The 23778-nt window shown below is 59.5% G+C and overlaps 2 protein-coding genes across 2 annotated transcripts; both read left to right on the top strand.

Moving 5' to 3' along the window:
• Positions 1–280: 280 nt before the first annotated feature.
• ATP13A2 (ATPase cation transporting 13A2) lies at positions 281–13319 on the top strand (the record flags this gene model as incomplete). The annotated part of the gene is made up of 31 exons (XM_084300214.1): positions 281–418; positions 1803–1909; positions 3056–3117; positions 3276–3349; positions 3707–3874; positions 3970–4028; positions 4244–4355; positions 4460–4539; positions 5020–5097; positions 5597–5666; positions 6061–6195; positions 6505–6571; positions 6671–6802; positions 6978–7145; positions 7225–7335; positions 7426–7472; positions 7582–7770; positions 7845–8051; positions 8180–8293; positions 8396–8552; positions 8648–8768; positions 9290–9414; positions 9888–10051; positions 10418–10522; positions 10616–10695; positions 10912–11064; positions 11178–11274; positions 11444–11667; positions 11866–12017; positions 12101–12273; positions 12387–13319. The coding sequence occupies 31 exons, from the start codon at positions 281–283 to the stop codon at positions 12555–12557; spliced, it is 3840 nt and encodes a 1279-aa protein (XP_084156340.1). The 3' UTR covers positions 12558–13319.
• Positions 13320–19436: 6117 nt separating this feature from the next.
• On the top strand, positions 19437–22185 carry MFAP2 (microfibril associated protein 2; the record flags this gene model as incomplete). Its single annotated transcript, XM_084300322.1, has 8 exons — positions 19437–19473; positions 20370–20459; positions 20897–20923; positions 20998–21084; positions 21256–21297; positions 21618–21705; positions 21802–21875; positions 22082–22185. 8 exons carry the CDS (start codon positions 19437–19439, stop codon positions 22183–22185), a joined length of 549 nt encoding a protein of 182 aa, XP_084156448.1.
• Between the last annotated feature and the right edge of the window lie 1593 nt (positions 22186–23778).

Below are 23778 nucleotides of genomic sequence, written 5' to 3'. Positions count from 1 at the left end.
GTGGCTGCCAGGAGATGCGCTGCTCCTGGCTCAGCTCCCTGAGAGGAGAGCCCAGGGGCAGGTGGGCGCTGGGGAAGGCAGGAGCCCTTCACCCACCCGATATTTGGGGAAATGCAGCGGGTTGGTGCGGATATATTGATTTTATTCCCCTCGCTGGGCTTTCCCGAGTGGGTGCTCCTCCACCAGAGCCCCTGGGTGTCTGCTCTGGGCTCAGCAGGCGGCCGTGACTCAGGGCCAGCACGAAGCACGGGGCCGTGAGGAGAGATCCCCCCAGTCCCCAATGGGGGAAAACACCAGCTCTGTGCAGACAGGCTTCCTGGAAGGGTTTTATCACCACCAGCATCGTCAGCACGTGGCCAAGCGAACGCTGTCTGTGCCGCCGCCGCCGTCCCACTCCTGCGCAATCCCTCGTTGCAAGGTGCGAGCCCAGCCGGGGGGAAATAAGCCACCAAAATCCACCTGGGGTAGATTTGGGGCTGCTGCGGGGGCTCCTCGCCTCCTAGGATTTATTTTTCCACCCATCTCGAGCGCTTGCAGGTGGATGAGAGCGATTTGTCCAGGATTACCCGCAACGGCAGAGCGTGAACCCCGTCTTCCATGCACTGACCCTGTAGCTCTTGCTGCTGAGCCCGTCTCACCCTGTTGTTTCTCCCAGCCTTGGGGCTTTTTTCTGTCTGTGCTCCCACAGCTGATGATGCCACGTCTGGGTCGGACCCGACCGCCTGGAAATACACGTTTGGCTCTGGATGCGCGGCAGGCAGGGTGTCGTGTTTCCCTCCGGTAGCCTGCACAGGGAGTTTATGTTGGAAAAAGTGCTGGAGAGAGACTTGATGAGATCTCATCAGCGTTTAACCCCTTGCTGGGTCTGGCTTTGGAGCCACTAAATATTGCTGCGTGTGACACACACGCTGACACATTCAGTTTTCCAACCCTCATCCCTCCTTGGCTTTCAGCTCATCCTGATTTTTTCTGTTTCCCCATCTCCAAGGGCCTGGATGGACCTTGCCAGCCCCATCGCACCAACCAGCGGGTGCCAGACCTTGTAGGCTGGACCTTCCTCATCTTGTGTGCAACTTCCAGCCCGCTTGTTGGGGATGGAGGGAGGGAGGAGGATGCTCAGGAACCCCTGCATGGAGCAGGGAGCATCTGGTGGAGAGCGTGAGAGCAGAGGGAGATCTCTGAGTCCCCTTGGGGTTTGCTTCGAGAAATGTGCCCACAAAAAGGCTGCGGCTGCAAAGGGAGCTTGCAGAGGTCTCTGGGACCGGCATGCATCTGCTTTCAGTGTGCGTGTTGCTGCTGGGCAGAATTGCTTTCTCTCAGGGTGAAGTTTCGGGGCAGGACCAGCACTGGCATGTGCAAAATGTCCCCGGCTGGGGTTGCTTTTCAGGGGGGTGCTCAGAGCCACGAGACATGTAGGCTTGAGGTGTCCAGCTCTGATCTGGTGCAGGGTGCTCCAGCCCTTGTTAGGACATGCGCTGGCCATCAGGGTGCCCTGAGCACGTTTCTCCCCTGTTTTCCCCCAGTCCTCAGCAGCAGGAATTGTGTGGCTTCTGGGAAAGGTGCCAGGTGGCACCTTAGAGCAGTGCTTTGGGGTCGGCAGGGGTATTTTGCTCCCGTTCCCTTTGCACCCCCAGCCCCTCACAGTGGTGCTCAGGTGCTCCTGCTGCTCCCTCCTCACCTGGCTGAGTTTGCGACCGCTCCAGAGGGAGAAGCAAGCACTTCCAGCCTTCACCACGGGGGCAAAACACTGCTGCGGGGGCAGGAGGAGGAGGGATGCGGCTGCCCCCGCGCTGTGTTTGCAGACAAGGTGTGGCCGCTGTGATGCAAACTGGTCGCGCAGCTTCGCCGCGCTCTGCCCTCCCTTCTCCCCGTGCCGGATGCGTCCCGGATACATCCAGCAGCAGGCAAGGTGACGAGGGGCATCCCGACCCCGTCCCAGCCCTGCAGCCAGCGGGGTGAGGCTGGGTGAGTCAGGCGAGAGCCTCGCTCGCTCGCTCACGGTCTTTGGGAAGCAGCCAGGATGGGCGCAGGAGGTGAGAAAACCCACGGGGATGGGGATGGGGTCGTGCAAGCGTTGGGCTGCGACCAGCTGTGGCAGCGCTCGTGCACTCCTGCGAAAGGTCTGTGGTTTGCAGGGAAGGGTGAGGAAAAGTGAAGCGTTGCCGCAGAGAGCAGGGAGGCGAGGTGGGAAGGCAGCGGTGCTGCGGGGAGCAAACGGGTCGGCATTTTCAGCCATCTCCCCTCCTGCAGCCTGCTGGGGAACAGTCCGACTTTTCCGCTCCTCACAGGATGCACAGCCCTTCCTGTGAGGGCTTTTATTTGAGCCGAACCCTCCCTTGGGCTTCTTGTCCCCAGCAGACGAGCTTTTGGGGCCGGACAGAGCCCTGCGCAGGGCTGCCGGCCGCGCCAGCAATCCGGATGGGGTGGCTTTTCCAGAAGCTCCTCGCAACACCCGCGTGCAGCGAACAAATCCTTAACGGTGCCCTCCTGGAAACCTGCGGCCAGCCAGGAAACCGTCCGCTTGCTGCAGGGCTGCGTTTGTGCCACGTGGTACTTCCCCCGCTGCTGCTCGCTCGAAGAGACCGCGGCCGCTGCGCCCCGCGGGGCGACGCCTGCCTCTGCAAACAGCGCGGCCGCGGCGTGTGGCTGGGGCATCAACCCGGCCCCGCTGCCCTGGCACGCCGCCCGTTTCGGTCCAGGATGGATTTTGAGGCTGTTTTAGGGCTGTGAGGGCGTCGCACGGCGGGTTGCTGAAGCTGCAGATGAAGTGACAGAAAGCGGCTTTTGTGGCCGTTTCCCAGCGCCCGGTCCACGTCCGGCAGGCGGGAGGAAACGCGGGGAGCAAATAAGCGTGAAAAGCGGCTCGGGAAGGCTTGCTGAGTGCTTGACCTGGCTCTGCACCAGCTCTGCTCCCTTCCCCCTGGCTCTAAGCCGCTGTTTGTGCCAGCTTTTCTCCCCGGGCTCCCTTGGCATCGCCCGCGTGACGGTCATGTGCGGCGAGAGCTGGCACGGGGGTGGCCGGGGACCTCTGGGGTGTCCCCTGCCCACACGGCAGCTGCGACCCTGAGCAGCTCCGGGTTCCTCCCCTCCCTCCATCCAGCGGGGATCTGGTGGCAGGTGAGGCTGCAGGTCCCGGTGCTGGCACTCCCAAGGATGTCTCATAGCGGTTCAGCACGAGGACCTGCCTCTCTGCCTCCTTTTGAGCCACTGCCACTCATCTGGTGAGGCTCTCGATGCCCGTCGGTAATGTGTTTTCCTCCTCTTGTACTTTTCAGACAGCAGCAGGCTGCTGGGCAGCCCACGGCCGGGCTACGGGACGCTGCAGCAAGACGCCGACAAATCCTGCATGGTACGTCCGAGTGCTTTGGTGCAGGGAGGGAGGTGAGCTGGGGACGGGCTGGCAGGAAACCATTTATTATCAGCAAAAGAAAGCTGATTGCAAGCAGTTGAACGAGGGAGCTGTTTCCTGTGGTGTTTTCCTTGCCGTGACGCTGCCCTCGGTGCCCCAGAGCAGCTCGTCTGGTGCCGCGTCACGCCTGGAGGCTTTGATCGATTTAAGATTGATAACATTATTGGGGTTGGTTGGTAAATAAGCCAGCAGCCTGTTGCGGGGCAGATATCGCAGCGGGGCCTGGCTGCGATGGGGGCACGTGAAGGGGCCATGGACGAGCTGCGAGCCAGCCCGCGTGGCACCGTGTCCTTCCAGGAGGTCACCGGCTACCAGACCAAGCCGTGGCGGGTGGCCCTGTGCCACGCGTGCTCCGTGCTGACGGCGGGGCTGCTGCTGCTGCTCTTCCACTGGAAACCCAGCCTGGAGGTGCGGGTGAAGTGCGAGCCCTGCGCCCTGGGCCAGGCAGACTGGGTCATCATCAGGGTAAGTCCTCATGGGGCCAGGGCACGGGCACAGGGAGCCAGTGGCTGCCGATTGCCCCCGCTCGGACCCTGCCGCCAGCCCCGGGTGTGTTGCAGGATCGCTTCGGGCAGTGCTTCACCACGCGTGTGCGGACGGAGGTGCTGGGTGAAGGCAGGTGAGAGCAGGGCTGATCCCTCACAGCCCCTTTAACCCGAATTTACCCTTCCTGAGGCAGCTGGGTGTGCTCCTGAGGAGCTTTTCCAAGCTCCTGGCCTGTCCCCTGTGTTATGTTACGTGGGGGAAGCACTTCAGATCTGTAGCCCTGACTACGAAGGGTTGTGCTTGCAGCAGAGAGGTAGGGATTGACGTTTGGTTTCCCACCCCCAGCAGCCTGGAGCATCACCCAGGAGCCAGGCCGGAGGACCGGAGAACCAGCATTGCCATCGGCGTGGCGGACGAGGAGGAGAGCCGGGACACCATCCGGCTCCATCAGAAGGAAGAGGTAGCGCCAGCGACCCCACCTCCACCCCGTAAATCCTCTCCCTGGGCATGGGCTGCCCTCCTGTGCCATTAACACACTTCCTTTCTCCATCCTGCTCTGCTCAGAAGAACGTCTTGCGCTACTACCTCTTCGAGGGCTTGCGTTACGTCTGGATCGAAAGGTGGCAGGCGTACTGCAAAGTCAGGTATTTCTCTCCCCCTCCCCGCCCCGTAGCAGCAACACTCCCCGCATCCCTGCTCTGCTCCTCTTGGCCCCTGAGCCCCCCCCTGCATGGTCCTAGCCCATCCTAGCCCATGTACGTCCACACTGGAACTTTTCTGTGTGTTGCAAAGCCTTTGGGCACCGTCCGTGGGGCAGCGAGCAGGGCTGTCGCAGTGGGGAGAGGAGCCCAAGCAAAGCTCTTTGGCAGCTGCCCCAAGCAGCTCGCTCGGGCACTGGATGAGCGCTGCACTGCTCACAGATCTCCAGACTATGCCCCTTTTGTTCCTGTTCCCAGCCTTGGCACCCACAAGCCATGGCCGAGCCCAGGGAACAAGATGCTCTCTCTTTCCTAAAGGGTTTTGTGTCGCCGAGGACCCGGACGTGCTGTTTGTTCCGCCGGGCCAGGCTCCTGCTGATTTTGAATCCATTTCTTCTTGTTTCTCTTACCCCCCGGGCTTGCCAGTGTCCTGGATGAAGGCTGGACCTGTGCGGATCTCCACCTCTCCCAGGCAGGGCTCGACCAGCAAGACCACAACACCAGGTAGGGATTCAGCAGCTTCCTGGGACACCCGGTTGAGATTTTTCCAGGGTCAAGCAAATTCTGAAGCGTGGGATTTTTCTCACAGCCAGCCCTCAAAACCAAGGACAGCCTTGAGGGCTCAGTTACAAGTGGTAATAGACCACTGCATCATCATTTAAATACCTCAAATCTTTACCATGCTTGAAATGAAATGGAAATAGCAGCTTTTACCACCATTAACCAAATTCTCTGGATATAAGACCATGGAGTTAATCTGGGCCATTCCCACGTGATACTCAGAGGTCACGGGGCTACTGTGCCACCCACTCGCTCCCCTGGCCTGTGGAGGGATGGAGAGAGGAAGAAAAAGGGTTTTAATAGCAGCGAGGTGGTTTAGTGGTACCGAGATGTGCTAGACTGCCTTTGTTTGACTCCTGCATTGCACGGGGTGAGGCACATCAGGTTGGCACTGCAGCTCTTCCCCTGTTTGCTCCCCCTCTGCTCTTTTTGCCCTCTGCAGGAGGAAGATCTACGGACCAAACCTCATCGAGGTGCCGGTCAAGTCCTACGCGAGGCTCTTGGTGGAGGAGGTGCGCACCCATGGCCAGAGCTGTGCTTCCAGAGAGCGACGTGTCCCCGGCTGTGAGAGCCCTGCGAGCGCTCCCAGAGCCTGGCCCTGCTGGCAGGGAGGAGAGGACTTTAGGAGAGGCAGCTTGGGCAGAGATCGCAGCAGGCAGAGGAGGGACCCATCCTGCCCCTTAGCTCAGACAGGAGCATCCCCAGGTAGTTGCAGAGCATCCTCAGAGTCCTGAGCATAAGCAAAGCTGGGGAGGATGGGGGGCTTGGGAGAATTCAGCTACTCCATGCCCAGCCCCAGGGAAGGGCCAGCTTCTCCTTCACATCAGCAGTGGGTTCCCGAGGAGCCCAGGGGTCTCACAGCGGTCTGGAGGAAGCTCTCCTCCCCAAAACCTGCTCTCTCCCCAGGTACTCAACCCCTTCTACATCTTCCAAGTGTTCAGCATCGTGCTGTGGGTCTGCGACGCCTACTACTACTACGCTGCCTGCATCTTCCTCATCTCCACCATCTCCCTGGGGCTGTCCCTCTACGAGACGAGGAAGGTCGGTGGTGGGCAGCGGTTGGGAAAAACAGAGAGAAAAGCTTAGCAAACCCCTTCCCACCCTGGGACGTGGGTTATCTGGGATGTTAGTGGAATAACCCATGCTCTGAAGCTGCTTGGCATCTCTGCTGGCGCTGAATGCAGCTGGCTGAGCACAACCCGTGCCCCAGCAGCGGGGCAGCTTTCCTCATCCCTTGCACGGGGTTCACAGCCGGGTGCACTCAAGACCCGATTGTCTTACGGGCACTTTCCTGTGCTCGTTGAGCTTTCCGTTCCCTCGAGGGGCTGCTGATGGCTCCCTCCCTTGCAGCAAAGCACCACGCTGCAGAACATGGCCAAGATGTCAGTCGGCGTCCGAGTCCGCCGCCCTGACGGAGGTGAGCGCGGGGCCCGCGAGCAGCCGGGGGGCGGTGGGCGCCCTGTGGTGGGCAGGCAGGTGCGGGGGTGATGCCTGACACGCTGGGCTTTTATTCCAGAGGAGGCAGTGGTGAGCTCTGCAGACCTGGTGCCAGGCGATTGCATCAGCCTCCCCTCGGATGGGATGCTGGTCCCCTGCGATGCCGCGCTGCTGACGGGCGAGTGCATGGTCAACGAGAGCATGCTGACGGGTGAGAGCACTGGGACCCGGAGGGACACCCCACATCTCAGCAGCCCCTTTTCCCATCCTCGTGTTCACCTTTTCCTGTGCACAAAGGCTGCCGGAGAGGCTGGCTGGATCCTAACACCCTGGGGTTATAAAGCTCTCTCTGCGACGTTCCTCACCGCCGCGGGTTTCTCCTGCAGGGGAGAGCGTGCCAGTGATGAAAACGCCTCTCCCGGCCTGCGGCGAGGCCTCCAGCGCTGTCTACTCTCCCGAGGAACACCGGCGGCACACGCTGTTCTGCGGGACACAGGTCATCCAAGCCAAGTCCTACGTGGGCAAGGAGGTGCTGGCCGTGGTCACCCGCACAGGTAGCGGCACACGGGGGACAAGCCGTCTCCTTCAGGGCAGTGGCTTTGGGCGTGCGGACCTTCTGCCCCTCTCCCGCAGGGTTCTGCACGGCCAAAGGGGATCTCATCACCTCCATCCTCTACCCCAAGCCCGTCAGCTTCAAGTTCTACAAGGACTCTGTGAAGTTTGTCCTGTTCCTCGCCGTCCTGGGTAGGGAGGCATTGCCAAATTCCTCTCGAGGGGTTGAACCCAGGCTCCCCGCTTGGCTTTGTAACGGAGCCCGTTCTTTCTCCCGCACAGCTTTTATCGGCACGCTGTACAGCATCCTCATCTTGGTTAAAAACCAGGTAGGGCTGCAGGAGCTGCTCAATTCCCACACGCACGTGGCTGATAGACCCAGCGCCGATGCGTGGGCTGCAAGGTGCCCACCCCGCTTACACACCCCTTGTGCTCCAGGTTCCCGTGGGGCAAATCATCATCCGTGCCCTCGACCTCGTCACCGTCATCGTGCCGCCGGCTCTCCCGGCCGCTATGACCGTGGGCACCATCTACGCCCAGAACAGGCTGAAGAAACAGGGCATCTTCTGCATCAGCCCTCCCCGCATCAACCTGTGCGGCAAGATCCGCCTGGTTTGCTTCGACAAGGTGAGTTTGGGGCAGCGCCGCGCCGCAGTTTCCAGCTCGGAGGCTGGTCCAGACCCATTGCTCCATCCCCACAGACCGGGACGCTCACGGAGGAAGGGCTGGATGTCTGGGGAGTGGTCCCGCTGGAGAACCACTGCTTCATGCCTATCGCCTACGAGCCACGCCACCTGCCCGCTGGCCCCCTGCTCTATGCCCTGGCCGCCTGCCACACCGTGTCGCTGCTGCGGGCGCAGCCCATCGGGGACCCCGTGGACCTCAAGATGATGGAGTCCACCGGCTGGGTAAGAAAAGCAGTGGGGCATCTGTCCGCAGGGAGATGGAGGTCTGCTCTGCCGGGAGAGGAGAAAGGGGGTGTTAAAACCATCCGCGGGGCAGAGCTGGGGTTTGCAAGGCTTTGCCGTGGTTTCAGCACCTGGAGATGATGGAGGAGGATGATGGTGAGCTGCCCAGCTTCCAGCAGTTTGGGACGAAGGTCCTGGCCGTGATGAAGCCTCCACCTGAGGCAGAACAGCCGCCAGGCAGGGTGAGCCCAGAGGAGGCTGCGCTGTGCTTCGCAGCCCCAGAGCGGTTGCACCTCCCATGGCAGGAGCTCGTGCCCAGCCCTGACTCTCCGTTTCCCCCCCAGAAGCACCAGTCACCCGTGGGGATCCTCCGGCGCTTCCCCTTCTCCTCCTCCCTGCAGAGGACAAGCGTCCTGGCAAAGCTGCCTGGTGAGGATGCAGCCCAAGCCTACGTCAAGGGGGCACCGGAGATGGTGGCCAGCCTGTGCAGGAAGGAAACAGGTACGTGCCTGAGCCACGGCTCCCTGCGCTGGGCCTCCACATCCCAGCTTGATTTGGGAGCCGTTGTGACCTTGCTCCTCCCTTGCGGTTGGCAGTGCCCGCAGATTTCTCCCAGATGCTGCGGCTCTACACCACGGACGGTTTCCGCGTCCTGGCTCTGGCTTACAAACCTCTGAGCACGGTGACGACCTTCGAGGAGGCCCTGCAGCTGACGAGGTTGGCGTGAATAATGTTTCTCTCCATTTAGACCCCATTCACTTTGTTTTCAGGCATGTGTTTGCCAGAGGTCCAATTTAGGGCACGGGCTCGTGAGCTGTTTCCATTAGTGCTGGCTGCCGCTTCCAGCTCTGACTGTAACATGCTGCCAGGGAGCAAGGGAAAGGTCCAGGGCGAGAGAGGCCAAGTGGCAGTGTCAAACCCAAACCCTCCTTCCTGCTGCAGGCAGCTCTGGTGCTTGCAAAATACCCATAAACGCCGGTAACGTGGTGGTGGGCTGGGGCCTTGCAGCAGCAACTCCTGCAAATCTCAGTAGTGGGATCGCCTGCTCTCCTCAAGTATTTCAGGGGATGTTTTGTGCTCTGCTGCCCTGCAGGCTGCCCCATCCTGGCAGCCTGCAAGCAATTAAACCCTACCCCATGCTGGAGTAATTGCTGGCTGCCTCCCGGATGGATTGGCCGGTTTACACGTGTCGATCCACTCCTGTTGCTGAAGCCAAACAGCTCGCTGTATCCCCACAGGGACTCTGCAGAGAGCAGCCTGACCTTCCTTGGGTTCCTCGTCATGAAAAACGTCCTCAAGCCAGAGTCGGAGCCTGTGATCCGCCTCCTGAGGAATGCCAACATCCGCCCTGTCATGGTGACAGGTGACAATGCTGGGGGAACAGGGACACTGGGCTTGGGGGTCAGATTGGGCACAGAGGAGCCATAATGTGCAAGGGATGAAGGGTTTCTCCACCAGAAATCAGTGGCCTGAATGTGGCAGGAAGCACAGCGAGGGCTCCCGGGACCTTTTTTATGTGCATCCCCGATAGTTGTTTGCATTGTGTCCCTTTTGGCCACCCTTGTTGATGGATTTGCAGCTGTAGAGAGGTGGGGATGTGCAAGCTTCTCTTTCACCAGCGCAGCATCAACCCTCAGACCTGGGGTTTGCTTAAGCAGCAAAACTGCTCGCTGTCAGACCCCTGACAGCACAAATGTGGATGTCCCACGAGCATCCCGATTTGCACAGCTAGCAGGGTGCTGCAGCAAGGCGAGCAGCACCTGCTGGGCTTCGAGGACCGTTGTTGGCTTGCAAACACCACTCTTGATAGCACCACGCCGCTGCCCCTGCCTGCAGGAGACAACATGCTGACAGCCGTGAACGTCGCCAGGAGCTGCCGCATGGTGGAGCCCAAGGAGCAGGTCCTCTTCGTGAGCGCCTGCCCGCCCAGCCACGACAAACCTGCGGCCCTGAAATTCATCCCCGCCGAGCTCTCACAGGGCGAGGAGCAGCCCGCGGAGGTGAGCCTGGAGGCAAGGTCTTGGGGGGCTGTGCCCAGCCCAGAGCACCGGGCTTCTTTCCAGTGCTGCTGTCTTCAGAGGCGAACGGGAGTGCGATGCTGCCCCCTTATTAAATACCTGCTTTAGGAGAAGGTTACCTGCTCCTTTCTCTGGGAGCATGTCCCAGAAACGGTGGCTCAGAGCTGCTCCAAACGCCCTCGCTGCATGCAGCCTGCATGGTGCTCCTCAGACAGTGCTCACACAATGCTTGTGGGGCTGGGCAGTCGGCACGGCAATCACCAAAACAAGCTTTTTATCCAAAATGAAGGCAACGAGCTGCTTTCCCTGCCGCTCAGGGTGCGCTGAGGGAGCGTTTTTCCTTGGCAGGGTCTGTACCAGCAGGATGGGTGCCTCCCGCAGCCCTGCCACCTGGCGCTGAACGGCAAGTCCTTCGCTGTGGTTCGCGAGCACTTCCCTGAGCTGCTGCCCAAGGTTTGCCCGTCCCCATCCCACCTGCAGGGAGCCACGGGCTGGGTGCTGCCCCCTGGGATGTGGCACCAGCACTGAGCTGTCCCCTCCTTCCAGATCCTCATCCGAGCAACTGTTTTTGCCCGCATGTCGCCCGACCAGAAGACTCAGCTGGTGTGCAGCCTGCAGGAGCTCAAGTAAGTCCCTGAGGCCTGAGATGCAGGGGGGATAAAAGGGGGCAAGTAGACACGAGGAATTTCTTGTGTGCCGGAGGCTTTCCCAGCTCGATTTTGCATCCCAGCCCCTCCCAAACACAGGGACTATCCCAAATACCTGGGTGTGACCTTGAGGACACCAAAGCCCCCAGCTCTCCCCGTGTCCTGGTGTCACTAACCGACCCCTTCTCTCTGCAGCTACTGCGTGGGGATGTGCGGGGATGGGGCCAACGACTGCGGGGCGCTGAAGGCGGCTGATGTGGGCATCTCGCTCTCGGAGGCAGAGGCATCCGTGGCATCGCCGTTCACCTCCCGCCTTGCCAACATCGAGTGTGTGCCCACGGTCATCCGGTGAGCAGCCAGCAGCTTCGTGGTGGGGATAAAACCAGGCGGAGGGGTCTCAGTGCCTCTGTCCCCTCTCTGGAGTGTGGCTTGCGGCACAGTGGGTCTGTTTCTCTCTGCAGGGAGGGCAGGTGCTCGCTGGTCACCTCCTTCGGGGTGTTTAAGTACATGGCCCTGTACAGCCTGGTGCAGTTCGTGTCTGTGCTGCTGCTCTACACGGTGAGTCCGTCTGTCTGGGCAGGAGGTGGGCACGGGGGGATGTGGGAAGACCGCTCTGGGCAGGACGCACCGCACGGTGCTCGGGGCTGCCTTTGGGTGCTTCCCACTCACCGTGTCACAGCTGGATTTTAACCCGCCTGGCTGAGAGCCGCTGGTTTCTCCCTCCCAGATTAACACCAACCTGAGCGACTTCCAGTTCCTCTTCTTCGACCTGATCATCACCACCACCGTGGCGGTGCTGATGGGTCGCACGGGGCCCGCCAAGGAGCTGGGAGCGGAGCGTCCCCAAGGGGCGCTGATCAGCGTCCTCGTGCTGGGCAGCCTGCTCCTCCAGACGGCTCTGCTCATCACCGTGCAAGTCCTCAGCTACTTCATCACCGTCTCGCAGAGCTGGTACGGGACCCGGCTGCCCACCTCTGTGTGGGTTTAGCAATGGGGACAGCGTTGACTTTGGCCAACCCCGAGGAAGCATCAGGCCACCTGGCTGCTGTGTGCTGATGGAGCAAGGGGTGGCACAGCATCCGGACTCTCCTCTCGCCTGTCCTTTCAAGCCCCCCTCTGATCCCCTGTCTTCTCCCCTGCCTGCCTTAGGTACGTGCCACTGAACAGCACGGTGACGGCTCCCCAGAACCTGCCCAACTATGAGAACACGGTCATCTTCTGCGTCACCGGCTTCCAGTACCTCATCCTGGCAGTTGCCATGTCCAAGGGGTACCCGTTTCGGGAGCCGCTCTACACCAATGGTGAGGATGAGGCTGGCTGCGTGGGCAAGGGGAGAAATCAAGCCTTCAGCCTCTTCCACAGCCCTCCCCCTTCTCGCCCTCAGTGCTCTTCCTGGTGGTCCTCGTCATCCTCTTTGGCCTCATGATATGGCTGACCCTGTATCCGCTGGGCTTCCCCAAAACCCTGCTGAAGCTGCAGGGCATCGACGACTTGAATTTCAAGCTGCTGCTGCTGGGAATCGCCACACTCAACTTCTTCGCCGCCTTCGTGCTGGAGGTGGGCACGAGGGCATCGGGGCTCACGGGGGTTTTGCAAAGCCCATCCCATCCCACGTGCCTGTCTGAGCAACCCCTTCTTCAAATCCTCTCCTTCCCCTCTCTTTGCTGCAGACCGCCCTGGACCACGGCTTGCTCAGCTGCTTGCGCAAGCTGCGCAGGAAGAAAGCATCCAAAAAACTTTTCAAGAGGCTGGAGAAGGAGCTGAGCCAGCAGCAGCCATCTTGGCCACCCCTTAACGAACCGCTCTTCGCTACTCCCAGGCTGTCCATCGCCGTCAGATAGCAGGCACCGAGCCTCCCTCCTCCCTGCTCTGTGGGCAGGTGCTGCCCGCCAGTGCTCGGCTGCCACCGTGTATTTATTTGGCCTGGTAGCAAGGCCAGCCACAAGCATCCGTGCCTGGCTCCAGCGTGACCCGGAGGCGTCTGTCCCAGGCAAGGGATGCAGCAGGTGGCTGAAGATGGGCAGCACGGCTCCTCTTCCTCACAAGGAGGCCCTCGGCATCTCAGCTGTGAAGCCACGCGCTGCAGAAAGGTTGTGGCCGGTCTTGCAGCTGCGTCCCTCTGAGCCCTGGCCGAGATGGGGCGGTGGGAGATGCTGGAGGAGCACAGTGGGGAGTTTTGCACGGGGATGCTGCCTCCCTTCTCCCCCCGAGCCCCACGCCCTCCTGGCTGGTCAAAGCCACGAAGTCAGGGGTCCCCTCTCCTGCTGGCGGTGGCAGCACCCACGCTGGCCTCAGGGCTCTGCTCACTGTGAAGAACCCGCTTCCTCCTCCCCCTGGGCTGCCCGGGATGTGTAGGAACTGTTTACAAACCGCCCCAGCTTTGCGAAGGATGCGTCTTGAGCCAGCCATCAGCCGCTGTGTCCCACTGGGGGGCTCGGAGTGTTTCACACAGAGCCGAAGCAGGTTTTGCCCTTCGGTTCACCAGAGCAGCTGGAAGGGCAGCATCCCCTGCCCCGAGCTGCAGGAGGTTTCGGCATGGGATCCCGCACAGTCCCTCCGAGCCCTCTTCACATGAACACAGTGGCGATGCTTCTGCAGAGCGCTCCCGCCGTCGGCTCTGTCAGGCAGGAGCTTTGTAGCATTAAAAACCCCGAATATCTATTTTTTAACTCCATTCCAGTGCATAGAGGTGTAAGTGCAGTTGGGAGAATGGCGTGCCACTTCTGGTTTTCATATGGTGCTGTTGTGAGTGTGTCTAATAAATTAACACTATTTTCTTGACCACTTTGCCTAGGCTGGCTGGTATGAGTGGGCTGCTGGGACGGGGTGGTGGTGTGGAGAGCATCGAGCGGAGCAGGTGAGAGGGGTTTGGGGTCGCTTGGTTGTCCATCAGGGCAGGAAGATGCTGTGGGCGCTTTGTCCCTCATGCCTGAAAGCAGAGAGCCCGGGGACAGCACCGCTGGGATTTTGGAACAGGCAGTAACCCAAACCAAGCAGTGGCGCAGCAGCTGTGAATAACCCCCAGCCTGTTTCCAGCTGGAATTTCCTAGAAAAAAGAAAAAAAAAAAAAAGAGAGAGAGAGAAAGAAAAACATAATTGCTGGAAAAAAGCAGATGTCCTCGCCAAGACGGCTCTCCGTGCAAAAGCGCTCATCGGGCAGCGTGTCTTCCTGCAGCGGAGGCGCGTGGAAGTCGAGAGGAGCCGGCAGATGGAGGTGCCGCGTCTGGAGAGGGAATCGCCGAGCTCCGCAGGTGGGGAGAGGGAAGGGGCAGCTCGGTGCCGCCGGTGCTGAGGGGTGGGGGTCTCTGGGTTGCCCCTCAGCCCGGCTCCAGGCAGGGAAAGCTGTGAAGTCTGAGCCCCCGCAAGCACTAGCGGTGCCTCTCTGCCCTCCCGGAGCTAGGGATTAGATCAGGAAATGAGGCACAAGCAGAGGTAAGAGGTTTCCTGAAATCCTAGCCAGGGTTTGAGCTATTAAACCAGGCTTCCTGAGCAAAAGGAAAAAAAAAAAAAAAAAAAAAAAAAGAAGAAGAAGACAAAAAAAAAAGAAAAAAAAAAGAAAGAAACCCACAGAGATTTTGCCTGGGCAGGGCTCTGGCAGCATGCACTGGATGCAGGAGTCGAAAGCACGAGCATCACCCATCACCTCTGCCTGCCACCCGCACCAAGGCGCCCAGCCCAAGGCGAAGCTGTTGGGGGCAGCAGCAGCTCCCAAATTCCCACTGATTTGGCCCCAGCAAGCCCAGGGCAGGATCAGTGCCAGCAGTTTCAGTCCCCGTGCTGTCCGGCCTGGAGCAGGTGCCCAGCCACGCTGCTTTTTGCCTCCCCCCACTCCTCGTTTGGTTCTGTGGGGTGTTCCCAGGTTAGCAGCCCCCGGGCGTAAAGTGCATGGAGTCACTGGGAGAGTTTAACGTGGGGCAGAGCTGGGGCCCAGGCCTTGGGGGAGGCAGAAATTCAGTGGCAGCAGCTGCGAGATGTGGTGGGAGCCGTGGATTTATCCATCCTGCAGAGCCCTAGGACTGGATAAAAGGCCTGATGTGAGATAGGAGCACCCTAAGCCCCTCACCCACCCTCACCCCTCCTCCTTTTTCTCTTTCTCATCTGAAACCTTGGATTTTCTCATTGTTTTTAGAGCGGTCGGCCCCCCTCCTTCCTGCAAAACACAGTGAAGGACTCATCCGTAGGCATTTGGGGTGCCAAAGCTGCCGTGGGGCTCCCCTTCCTCCCCACCCAAAACTGCCTGCTTCCCCGGGGGGGAATCCTGTTTGTCCCGGGGGGCCGTGCTGCTCTGCGCTCTGCCTCCACCCAAGCCCCCAGGCACCCTCCAGAGCATGAATTTGCTCGGCAGCTGGTTTGGAACACACCTCAAATTTGCAGGGTTTTAGCCCAAAGCGCCGGGATTGATGTTGCAGCGGGGCGAGCACCATGGGCAGGGTTACAAGAGGACTGGGGGAGGACTGGGGGGGCTTTGGGCTTTCCATCACCCCCACTGCAAGCCGAGCAGCCCCCATCCTCATGGGGTCTTGCACTGCCCTGTGCCCCCACTGGCTGCCGGAAACCCGCCGGCTCGGGGGAAAGGGGCCCCACGGCCAGCAGCAAACGCTGCAGCCAGCGCCCATGGCCCGGGTGGGAAAAGGGGAGGGGGGGCAGTATTTCCACCCACCCCCCTTCTCCAGGATAAACCTATAAATCTGCTGCGCCTTTGCAGCTGCAGCATCCAGGTGCAATGGGTGCTGTGGCACCCACGTCCCCCCCTTCTGCCTCCCATCCCCAGGGACAAAGCGGGGGGCTCACCCCCTCCATTAAAAGCCTGCCCCCCTCACCTCTTTTTTTTTTTTTTTTTTTTTTTTTTTACAACCAGGGGCAAGCGCAGCAAAACCCCAAATCAGGGGGCAGCACCCCAATTTCTTGGGGTTGCCCCAATTTTTCAAGGAGCAGCTGCTGCAGACCAGCACCCGCACCACGGACCCCCTCCCATGGCCCAAAACTGCACAAAGTCCTCCTCCCGCCTCTCTCCTGCAATCAGGTCAAAATCCAGCCGGATTTAAAAAAAAAAATAAAAAATACCAAAGTTTCGCACAGCCCATTGCATCAATGTGTGCTCATTGATTTATTTTTTTTGTTGTTGTTATTCTTATTCTTAATCTCCCCCGGCAGGCAGCATCTGTCTGGGCAAGGAGGAGGAAGGGGCCGGATCAGGTGTCGCATTAGGACCCAGTGGAGCCCCCATGTTGGAGGTAGGAGCTTTTTCTCTCATTTCGGAGTTTTTGAGCCCAGAGAGAAGAGACCAAGGCGTTGGGCAAGGGCGAAGGCAGCTCATAGCATCCGAAGCGGTAAGGAGTGAGCGGAGTCCCCGGCACTGGGGGCAATGCCCCCTGGCCCCGCGCATCCTCCGCGTCCGCGCGTTGGTGGCCCCAATTTTGGGCTGAACCATGTTTTTGGGGGCCAAAGTCCGTTTTGGGGGCTGAAGCCTTGTTTCGAGGCCAAAGCCCGCTTGGGGGGCCAAGGCCTGTTTTGGGGAGCGGAGGCTGGGGGTCCACTGCTGGCTTTGCCAGCTTGCTTTGAAAACTTCCCGACTTCATCCTTGGGGCAAGGCGAGCGCCCCAAAGCCGCTCCCAGCCCTTTGAGCTCCTGGGAAGAAAACTCCCACGGATTTTGGGGTTCTGGAGAGGCAGCGACGGTTTGGGGGACCCCAACTTCAGAAACTTCGCAGCCTGACAGCTGCTGTGGCCCATTTGTAACCGCTTCAATCAGTCTAAAAATACCCCAACGTCTGAAGGAAACTGGATTATTTTACTTTTTTTTTTTTTTTTTTTTTTTCCTCCCCCCCCCCTCCTGGAACCAGCGCGTACAGACGGGATTTTGAACACTTCAGTCATGTTTTATTTTATTTATATCCAGGGGGGACAGGCGAGGAGGGGGACCCTGTTGGAATTGCGCTGTGTGAAAACGGGGAGGCGTGCAGGGGGGAGAGCGCAGCAAAGTTTTTTTGTGTTTTTTTTTTTTTTAACCTTTGGTCGGGGGCCAGAAAATTTGAATCCTTTCATATTCCCTTTGTTCTCGCACTCTCTGGCAACTGGAGAGCTTTAAAAAAAAAAAAAAAAAAAAAAGGAAAAAGAAAAAAAAAAAAAAAAGCTGGGGGAGGGGAAAAAAGGCTGGGGAAGGTGGGGTTTAGCAGAATGAAAGGCAGAGGCTGTGGTGTTCTTTCTGCGGGACTGATTGTTCCCAGATGTGCATTGCAAAAACATCTGGCTCGGGGCAGCCGCCGGACCCCCGCTCGCTGCCTGCGCCGAGGGGACACAGAGGTCCCCCCGCCGGGGCACCTCCGGGGGCTGATGTTTGGAGAAGCCCTGGGTGGGCGAGGGGCAGGAGGGGGGCGGCTGTGCCCCCAGCCCCGTGCCTTTTTGTGGACACGTTTTGGAAAGTCTCGGTGTCGGGTGGGCGAAGACATCGCGGCCGCCGTCAGCTTCGCTCCACACATCTCCCAAAATGGGAGCCGAGGTCTGGAGGCGGTGGTGGTGGCACCGTGTCCCCAGCGAGGAAGCAGCGGCTGGCCCCATTTCCCAGCTGAGCCCCACAAGCTGGGGATGTTCTCAGCAGGGCCTAGGGGAGCAAAAGATCCCCGGGTTTTGGGGAAATTCAGAAATTGGGTGCTCCAAGAGATGGGGCCATGTGGTAGGACGGCTGTGGTGCCTCCAGAGGTGGGCCCCAGGCCTTGCCTGAGCTGTCCCAGGCAGGTCAGGGTGGTTTGGGGACCAAACCCAGACCTTGCCCACCCAATCTGGATAAGGCCTCACTGAAACCCAGGGCTCATCCCCACACAATCCCTTTCAGCCCACGTTTTGCCTGGGTTAATCCCGGCTCCAGCACTCTGTGGGACGCGAGATGGGGCAGGGCTGCGGGTGGCAGGGTCCCGGGGACACCCCAGGGGACCAGGCTTCATTTGGGGCCCATTCGGCCAAGCGTGGTTCTCCAAGCTCAGCTCAGGCAGGGCCCAGCTCCATGGATCTCCCAGAGCCTGGTCAGGTCTGGAAGGCAACGACCGCAGCACCTACAAGCCTGGGGATGGGGGTGGATGGGAACCATAGGGGCTGCAACCCTGCTGGCGGTGCAGGGCACAACTGCTGGAAGATGCAGTGCTTGGGTGAGCCCAGGGATGAGGTCCTAGGAGGTGCTGAGCTCTGCTGATGGTGCAGGATGCGGTCCCTGGATGGTGCAGCAGGTCTAGGACACGGGCCCCAGAAGGTGCAGGCTCTGCTGGTCCCACGGACCCAACCTTCCCCAGCGGGGACCACAGGGAGACAGGCAGCGTGGGTGCATGTGTGGGACCATCCTGCCACGGACAGGCTATTTCAGCCCAAATTTTGCAGCCAGAACAAGACACGGTGACTTGGGCTCCCCTCCACCCCTGCCTCAGTTTCCCATCCCCATCAGCAGAGCTGGAAGGGGTCCCCATCCCGCACCAGGGAAGACGGCATGCTTCGTCCTGGACAGACAGACACATTTGGTTGTATTTCCAAGGAGGGCAGCCATGAAAGTTTTTTGGCAGGCTTTTTCTTTTTCTTTTTCTGTTTCTGTTTCTTTTTTTTTTCTTTTTTTTCCCAGTTTTCCCTCTCGAGCTGGCGTGGGGAATCGCTGCTTGGAAAGCACTCAGCCCTTGGAGAGCAAGGCAGACGCGGGGCAGCCGCCGCCAGCTCCTCCCCATACCTCCCACCCACCTTTTGCTCGAAAGCAGGGTGGTTTTTTTATTTTCCCTGTGATTTTAGGCAATCCATGCTCTCCCTGCAGCGAGGGCCCTTTCCAAAGAGCCAGGCTGGAAGCTGGGCTCTCCGCAAACAGCTGGGTTTTAATGGGAAGTGGGGAAAAAGCCTGAGGGTGAGGAGCAGGGAGAGAAATGGAGTCTTTCATCATCCTTTTTAGTTCTCTTTATTTTTGCCCCCCAAGACCAAAGCCCCAGTGCAGCCCTGCACCGGAGCAAAGCGAGCATCGCTTCCACAGTGCCACCCGCAGAGGGGAGCACCACAAAAACTGGGGAGTGTTTGAAGAGCAGCACCACTTCGTGCCCGAATCCTCCCTCCCCGTCCCCGTGCATGATGTTTGACGGCTGCACTGGTTGTACCGAGGGTTCAAAACCCTGCGGCGCCTTCCTGGGCTCCGTCTGCAATCCCGGGGGGGCTGAGCTCACATTTCCCCAGCCCCACTCATGGCTCTGTTAGCTGGGGGGGTCCAGATGACGGGTCGCATGGGATGGGAGGTCGCCAGCTCCAAGCCCAGGCTCCCCGGGAGGTCTCGCCATCCTGCCCGCGGATATTCCATGTGCTTGTTCCTCACAATTCCCATGGGAGCAGGGCTCTCGCACGCACTTGGGGCAGGAAGCCCAGCCTGTGCATTGGCTTCCCACCATTGGGAAATTTCTTTTTTTTTTTTTCCCTTTTCTTCTTTTTTCCCTTTGCTTTTAATTTTCGAGCAGCCAGCCCTCACCCCTGGGTACAGCCGCAGCCCTCAGGGATGCTGACACCCGTGTCACGAGCCGCATTGCTGCTCAGCGCCCTGCTCCTGCAAGGCTTTTTGAGGGTATGGGGGGGTATTGAAGGGGTGCATGAGGGTCGAGAGGGGCTGATGCAGGACATGGGGGGCCCGGGGTTGTTGCTAACCCCACACCTTTCCCCCTGCCCGATCCAGACTGCACCGCACTCCTGCATCTACCTCCCGGCCCCGTCACCATGAGAGCGCTGTGCCTCGTCCTGCTGGGCCTGCCAGGTGAGTGCTGAGCCCCAAAACCACCCCAAAACTGTGCCGGGTGTCTCCAAACCCCAGAGACTGCCTCTGGCTGGGGTGGGGGTTGTAAAGGGATCCGGCACCATGCAGGGAGCAAAGCTGCCAGGGGGTGGGGGGGCACGCATTGGGAATTCCCCCCCCCAGCACTGCGACCAGGGAGGGGGCCAGGAGATGGCTCCCAGCCCAATTTTATTTGCAACCCCTGGGGCTGGCAAAGGCCCTGCTGAAAATTAGGAGCGAGTCAGCGAAGCCGGCAGCCCGGAGCCAGGAAAACTTCAGGCGAAAGCAGCTCAGCACAAAGTCTGAAAACAGCTGGAAAACATTACCAGGCGAGGCCGAGGGATGAGAGGGACAGCGGCGGGTGGGGGGGGGGACCCGGGTGATGCCAGCACCCCCCAGGGCTGCAAGACACTGGGTGAGGAAGCTGGGTGAGGCACCGTGGTCCCCAGAGGTGGCAGGGGTGCTGGGACCCGACGGTGAGCACTCCTCTCTTGGTGGAGGAGGAGAAGGAGGAGGAGGAGAAGGAGGAAGAGGATGGCCATCGGACCATCACCTGCTGGGAAATACAGCAGAGGGTATGGCGTTTGGTGGGAATCCAGATGGAAATCGAAAAGGAGCCGTTGCCCACCCAGCGGATGCTCCATGGGATCCTGGTCCTTTCTGGAGAAAAGGGAGAGCTGCTCGTGATTAAAACTGGGGAAAAAAAAAACAAATAGGGAGCAGCCCCCTTTTGCTCCCACATAATGGTTTGGGGGAAGGTGTGGGACTCATGGCTGTGGGGCAAATGCTTGGTTTCCCCCAAAAGTAGGATGGGGCAGAGGGGTTTAGAGCTGTGTTGGCCACTCCACTGATGTCTGTGCCCCCCTGTGTGCTCCCAGCAGCGCTCCTGGTCCAGGGCCAGTACAGCAGGTTTGAAGGCATCACCTACCCTGAGCCGGTGCAATATTCCCAGTACGACCAGCAGGCAGGTGAGAGCACCTGTGACTGGGGGAGCCTTCGCCTCTCTCCTCCTCCTCCTTCCAGCTTTGTTTTCCCTGTACCGCGCTCCAATGCTTCTTCCCGCATCAATCTCAATGCTCTCTGCTCCATCCCTGCCCCTAACATTTCCCATTTCTCCCTCTCCTTGATCCCATGTGCAAGTGCCTCCCCATTTCTCCATTCCCCTCCTCGATGTCAGCACTTCAAGGTGCCAATTGTCTCCTAAGGCCTTCATTAAGGCTTTACAAACCCTGTGTGGCTGATTGAGGTGACTCCGCGGGACATTTTCCAACCGGTTGCAAAACTTTGGGGAGCTCCTTGCAACACCTTGCCCACGTGCAGTGCCTCACCCTGATGCGCTGTTTCTCCCTGTGCCATAAAATAAAACAAAAAATACTCATCCTGCTTTTCTCCCTTGTTTCCTTAGAGATTCAGGATTACTACGACTACCACGGTGAGTGCTTTGCCACGGGATGCCAGGTAGGTTTGGGGGTGAGGGTGCGCACCCTCATGGCTCTGTCCCTGCAGATGTGACCCCCCGCACCCCTGAGGAGCAGTTTCGGTACCAGTCCCAGCAGCAGTCCCAGCAGGAGATCGTGCCAGCTCCGACCCCAGGTGGGTGTGATACCACGGCCACATCCCCACCACGGTGCTGCTCCTGAGCCGAGCAGCATCCCAGGCACCAGCCTGAGGATGCTTCATCCCTAAAGCCTGGGCAGGGGGCAGCGGGATGCTCTCCTTCCCTCTTTAACCTTGTTCCCCCCAAATTCTGCTCTCCTTCCCCAGCTGCTGCCCCCGAGACTGAGCCCACGGAGCCAGGACCCCTGGGTGAGTGCTCGTCTCACTCTTCTCCTTGCTCAGGGCGTGATGCTGCTGCTGGTCCCATTGACAAAAAAAAAATAAAATAAAATGGGGCAAATTGAGTCATTTTCCCCATATAAAAATTCTGTCAAGCAGCTGGGCTGGCAGAGTGCCGGGGACAAGCTGAGCATCCCTTATCCCCAGGGGGGTTTTGTCCTCCTTTTGAGTAGGGATGGGGAAGAACGCGCTGCTGAGCCCATGCCAGCAGCTCAGGGATTTTCCCTGGATCTGAATCTGGCTGCAATCCGAGGTGAAACACCCCAAAATGATGCTGGCTCTCCTTGCAGACTGCCGGGAGGAGCAGTACCCCTGCACCAGGCTCTACTCTGTCCACAAGCCCTGCAAGCAGTGCCTGAATGAGATCTGCTTCTACAGGCGAGTGCAGGGGGCTGTCACCCCACCCCAGCCTCCCCTGGGGGTGTCCCGCTGCGTTTTTTGGTGCTAAACCCTCTGCTTTCTGCCCCCCCGCAGCCTCCGCCGGGTCTACGTGATCAACAAGGAGATCTGCGTCCGCACCGTGTGTGCCCACGAAGAGCTGCTGCGGGGTAAGGGACAGGAGGGGACGCATCCCCCACACACTTTTCAGATGCCCCCCCCGGGTGGCTGTGCCTCGATGGCGAGGAGGATGCTGATATTTCGGGTAGCTCCGTGCATCGCTCCGCCACCAGTACAGACCAGTTTGGGGGCAGGGGGGAGGCAGCATCACGGTGTCCCCCCCACTAAGTGCTCACTGATTTTCGCCTCCCCGCAGCCGACCTGTGCCGTGACAAGTTCTCCAAGTGTGGGGTGATGGCCACCAGCGGGCTCTGCCAGACCGTGGTCGCGTCCTGCGCCCGCAGCTGCGGCGGGTGCTGAAGCCGCCCCCCCCCCTCGCCGGGACCCTCCGAGCCCCTTCCCCTGCCCGCCGGGCTCCGGCTCCTCACCGTGGTGCTAAAGAAACAAACCGTGCATGAAAGAGCATAACAAAAAAAAAAAAGTCCTTTTTTTTTTTTTTTTGGTGCACATAAGAATAAAGGGGGGGTGATTATTTTTATTACTTTTGTTATTATATTGTACGGGGGGGGTGGCGCCAGCCCCCGCCGCCCCATTTTTCTGCGTAGAGTATCCAAGAGAAAAAGCGTAAGGGTCACTGCGGCTCCCGTCTCTTTTTTTTTTTGTGTCCCTGATCTTTTGGGATCATCGGGGATGGGACGGGGACAGGGACACCAGCACCTGCTCCCTCCATGAGCATCCTCATCCTCTTCCTCCCTGCCATCCCCATCCCAAAGACGGTCCTCAAGCCCTGCACAGGGGAGGCAGCGCTGGTATTAGCTGGGCTGTGAGGTTTTGGGGTATTTTAGGCTGTTTGGGGCAGTTCTCAGGTTCTGCTGGAGGAAATACGGCAGCACCTGGGGCTGGGCTGGAGCAGTTTGGGGTGTTCCTATAGCAAATGGTGTGGCAGCGGGGTTCCAGGCAGCTCCCGGGTCTCTTGTAGGAAATGGGGTGGGGTTGGGTGCTGCGTGCTGGGACGGCCTCCAGTTCCCTTGTAGGAAATAGCACGTGTTCATCCCTTACACCACAGTGTTACAGTGGAGTTTAGGGCAATTTTAGGGCAATCTGCTAGGAAAGGCTGGGGTTACTTTCTGGTTCGCTTATAGGGAGCAGCTCGAACTTTAAGGGTGCTGTATAGGGGCTTGCTCCAGTTCTCCTATAGAAAAACAGCGGGGTGCAGCTCTCATAGTGTGCAGCACCCTTACAACCTGTAGCTCTTACAGTGTTGTGTCAGCCTTACACAGCATGTATGGCTCATGGAGCCCTCACGTGGGGTGTGGGGCTCTTACACAGCGTGTAGGGCTCATCCAGCCCCCATACAGGTTGTGGGGCTCCAACACGGCGTGCAGTGCTATAGCAGGTCTGGATCCAGCCCGTAACCCCCGTGCCATCTGGTACTGCAGAGCACGCAGCTGTCCTACAGCGTGCAGCTCACGTTATAGTGTAGTTCTCACCTAGGTTGCAGCCTGTGTGGAGTTTGTCCTTACATCCTGGGTCCTTTCCTTGCCCTGTGCAGCTCCTGCAGTGTGTGTACGCCCCGTTGTGCGTGGCTCACGCAGCGCATCCCTTACGGCACAGCTCTGCTCCCCTCGCGTGGAGCTTTTTGTGCAGCTCTCGTGTAGCTGGCGGGCAGCTCTGCAGGGTTCAGGGGGGTGTCTGGGGGGTTTCCCTGGGGATCTGGTACAGCCGGGGTTTAATTTGGGGCAATTTGTGTGCAGGAAGCAGGTCAATGAAAACCAGCATCGTGTTCCCCGTTAGGGTGCGTGCCACCCTGCTCCCTCTCAGCCAGGCAGCCAACCCCTGCTTCACTTCCACCACTTTGTAAGTGCCCGCATGGGCAGGAGCCCCAGGTTTTATCCCCGATACAATTCCCAATGCTCCAAACAAGGAGCAGCGCCCCAAAATAGGGTGCTGAGA

The sequence above is a fragment of the Netta rufina genome (genome assembly GCF_964035555.1).
Source record: "Netta rufina genome assembly, chromosome: 22".
In the NCBI taxonomy this organism is placed as follows: Eukaryota; Metazoa; Chordata; class Aves; order Anseriformes; family Anatidae; genus Netta; species Netta rufina.
The sequence above is the reverse complement of the archived record's forward strand: the minus strand, read 5'-3'. Positions and strand labels throughout refer to the sequence as shown.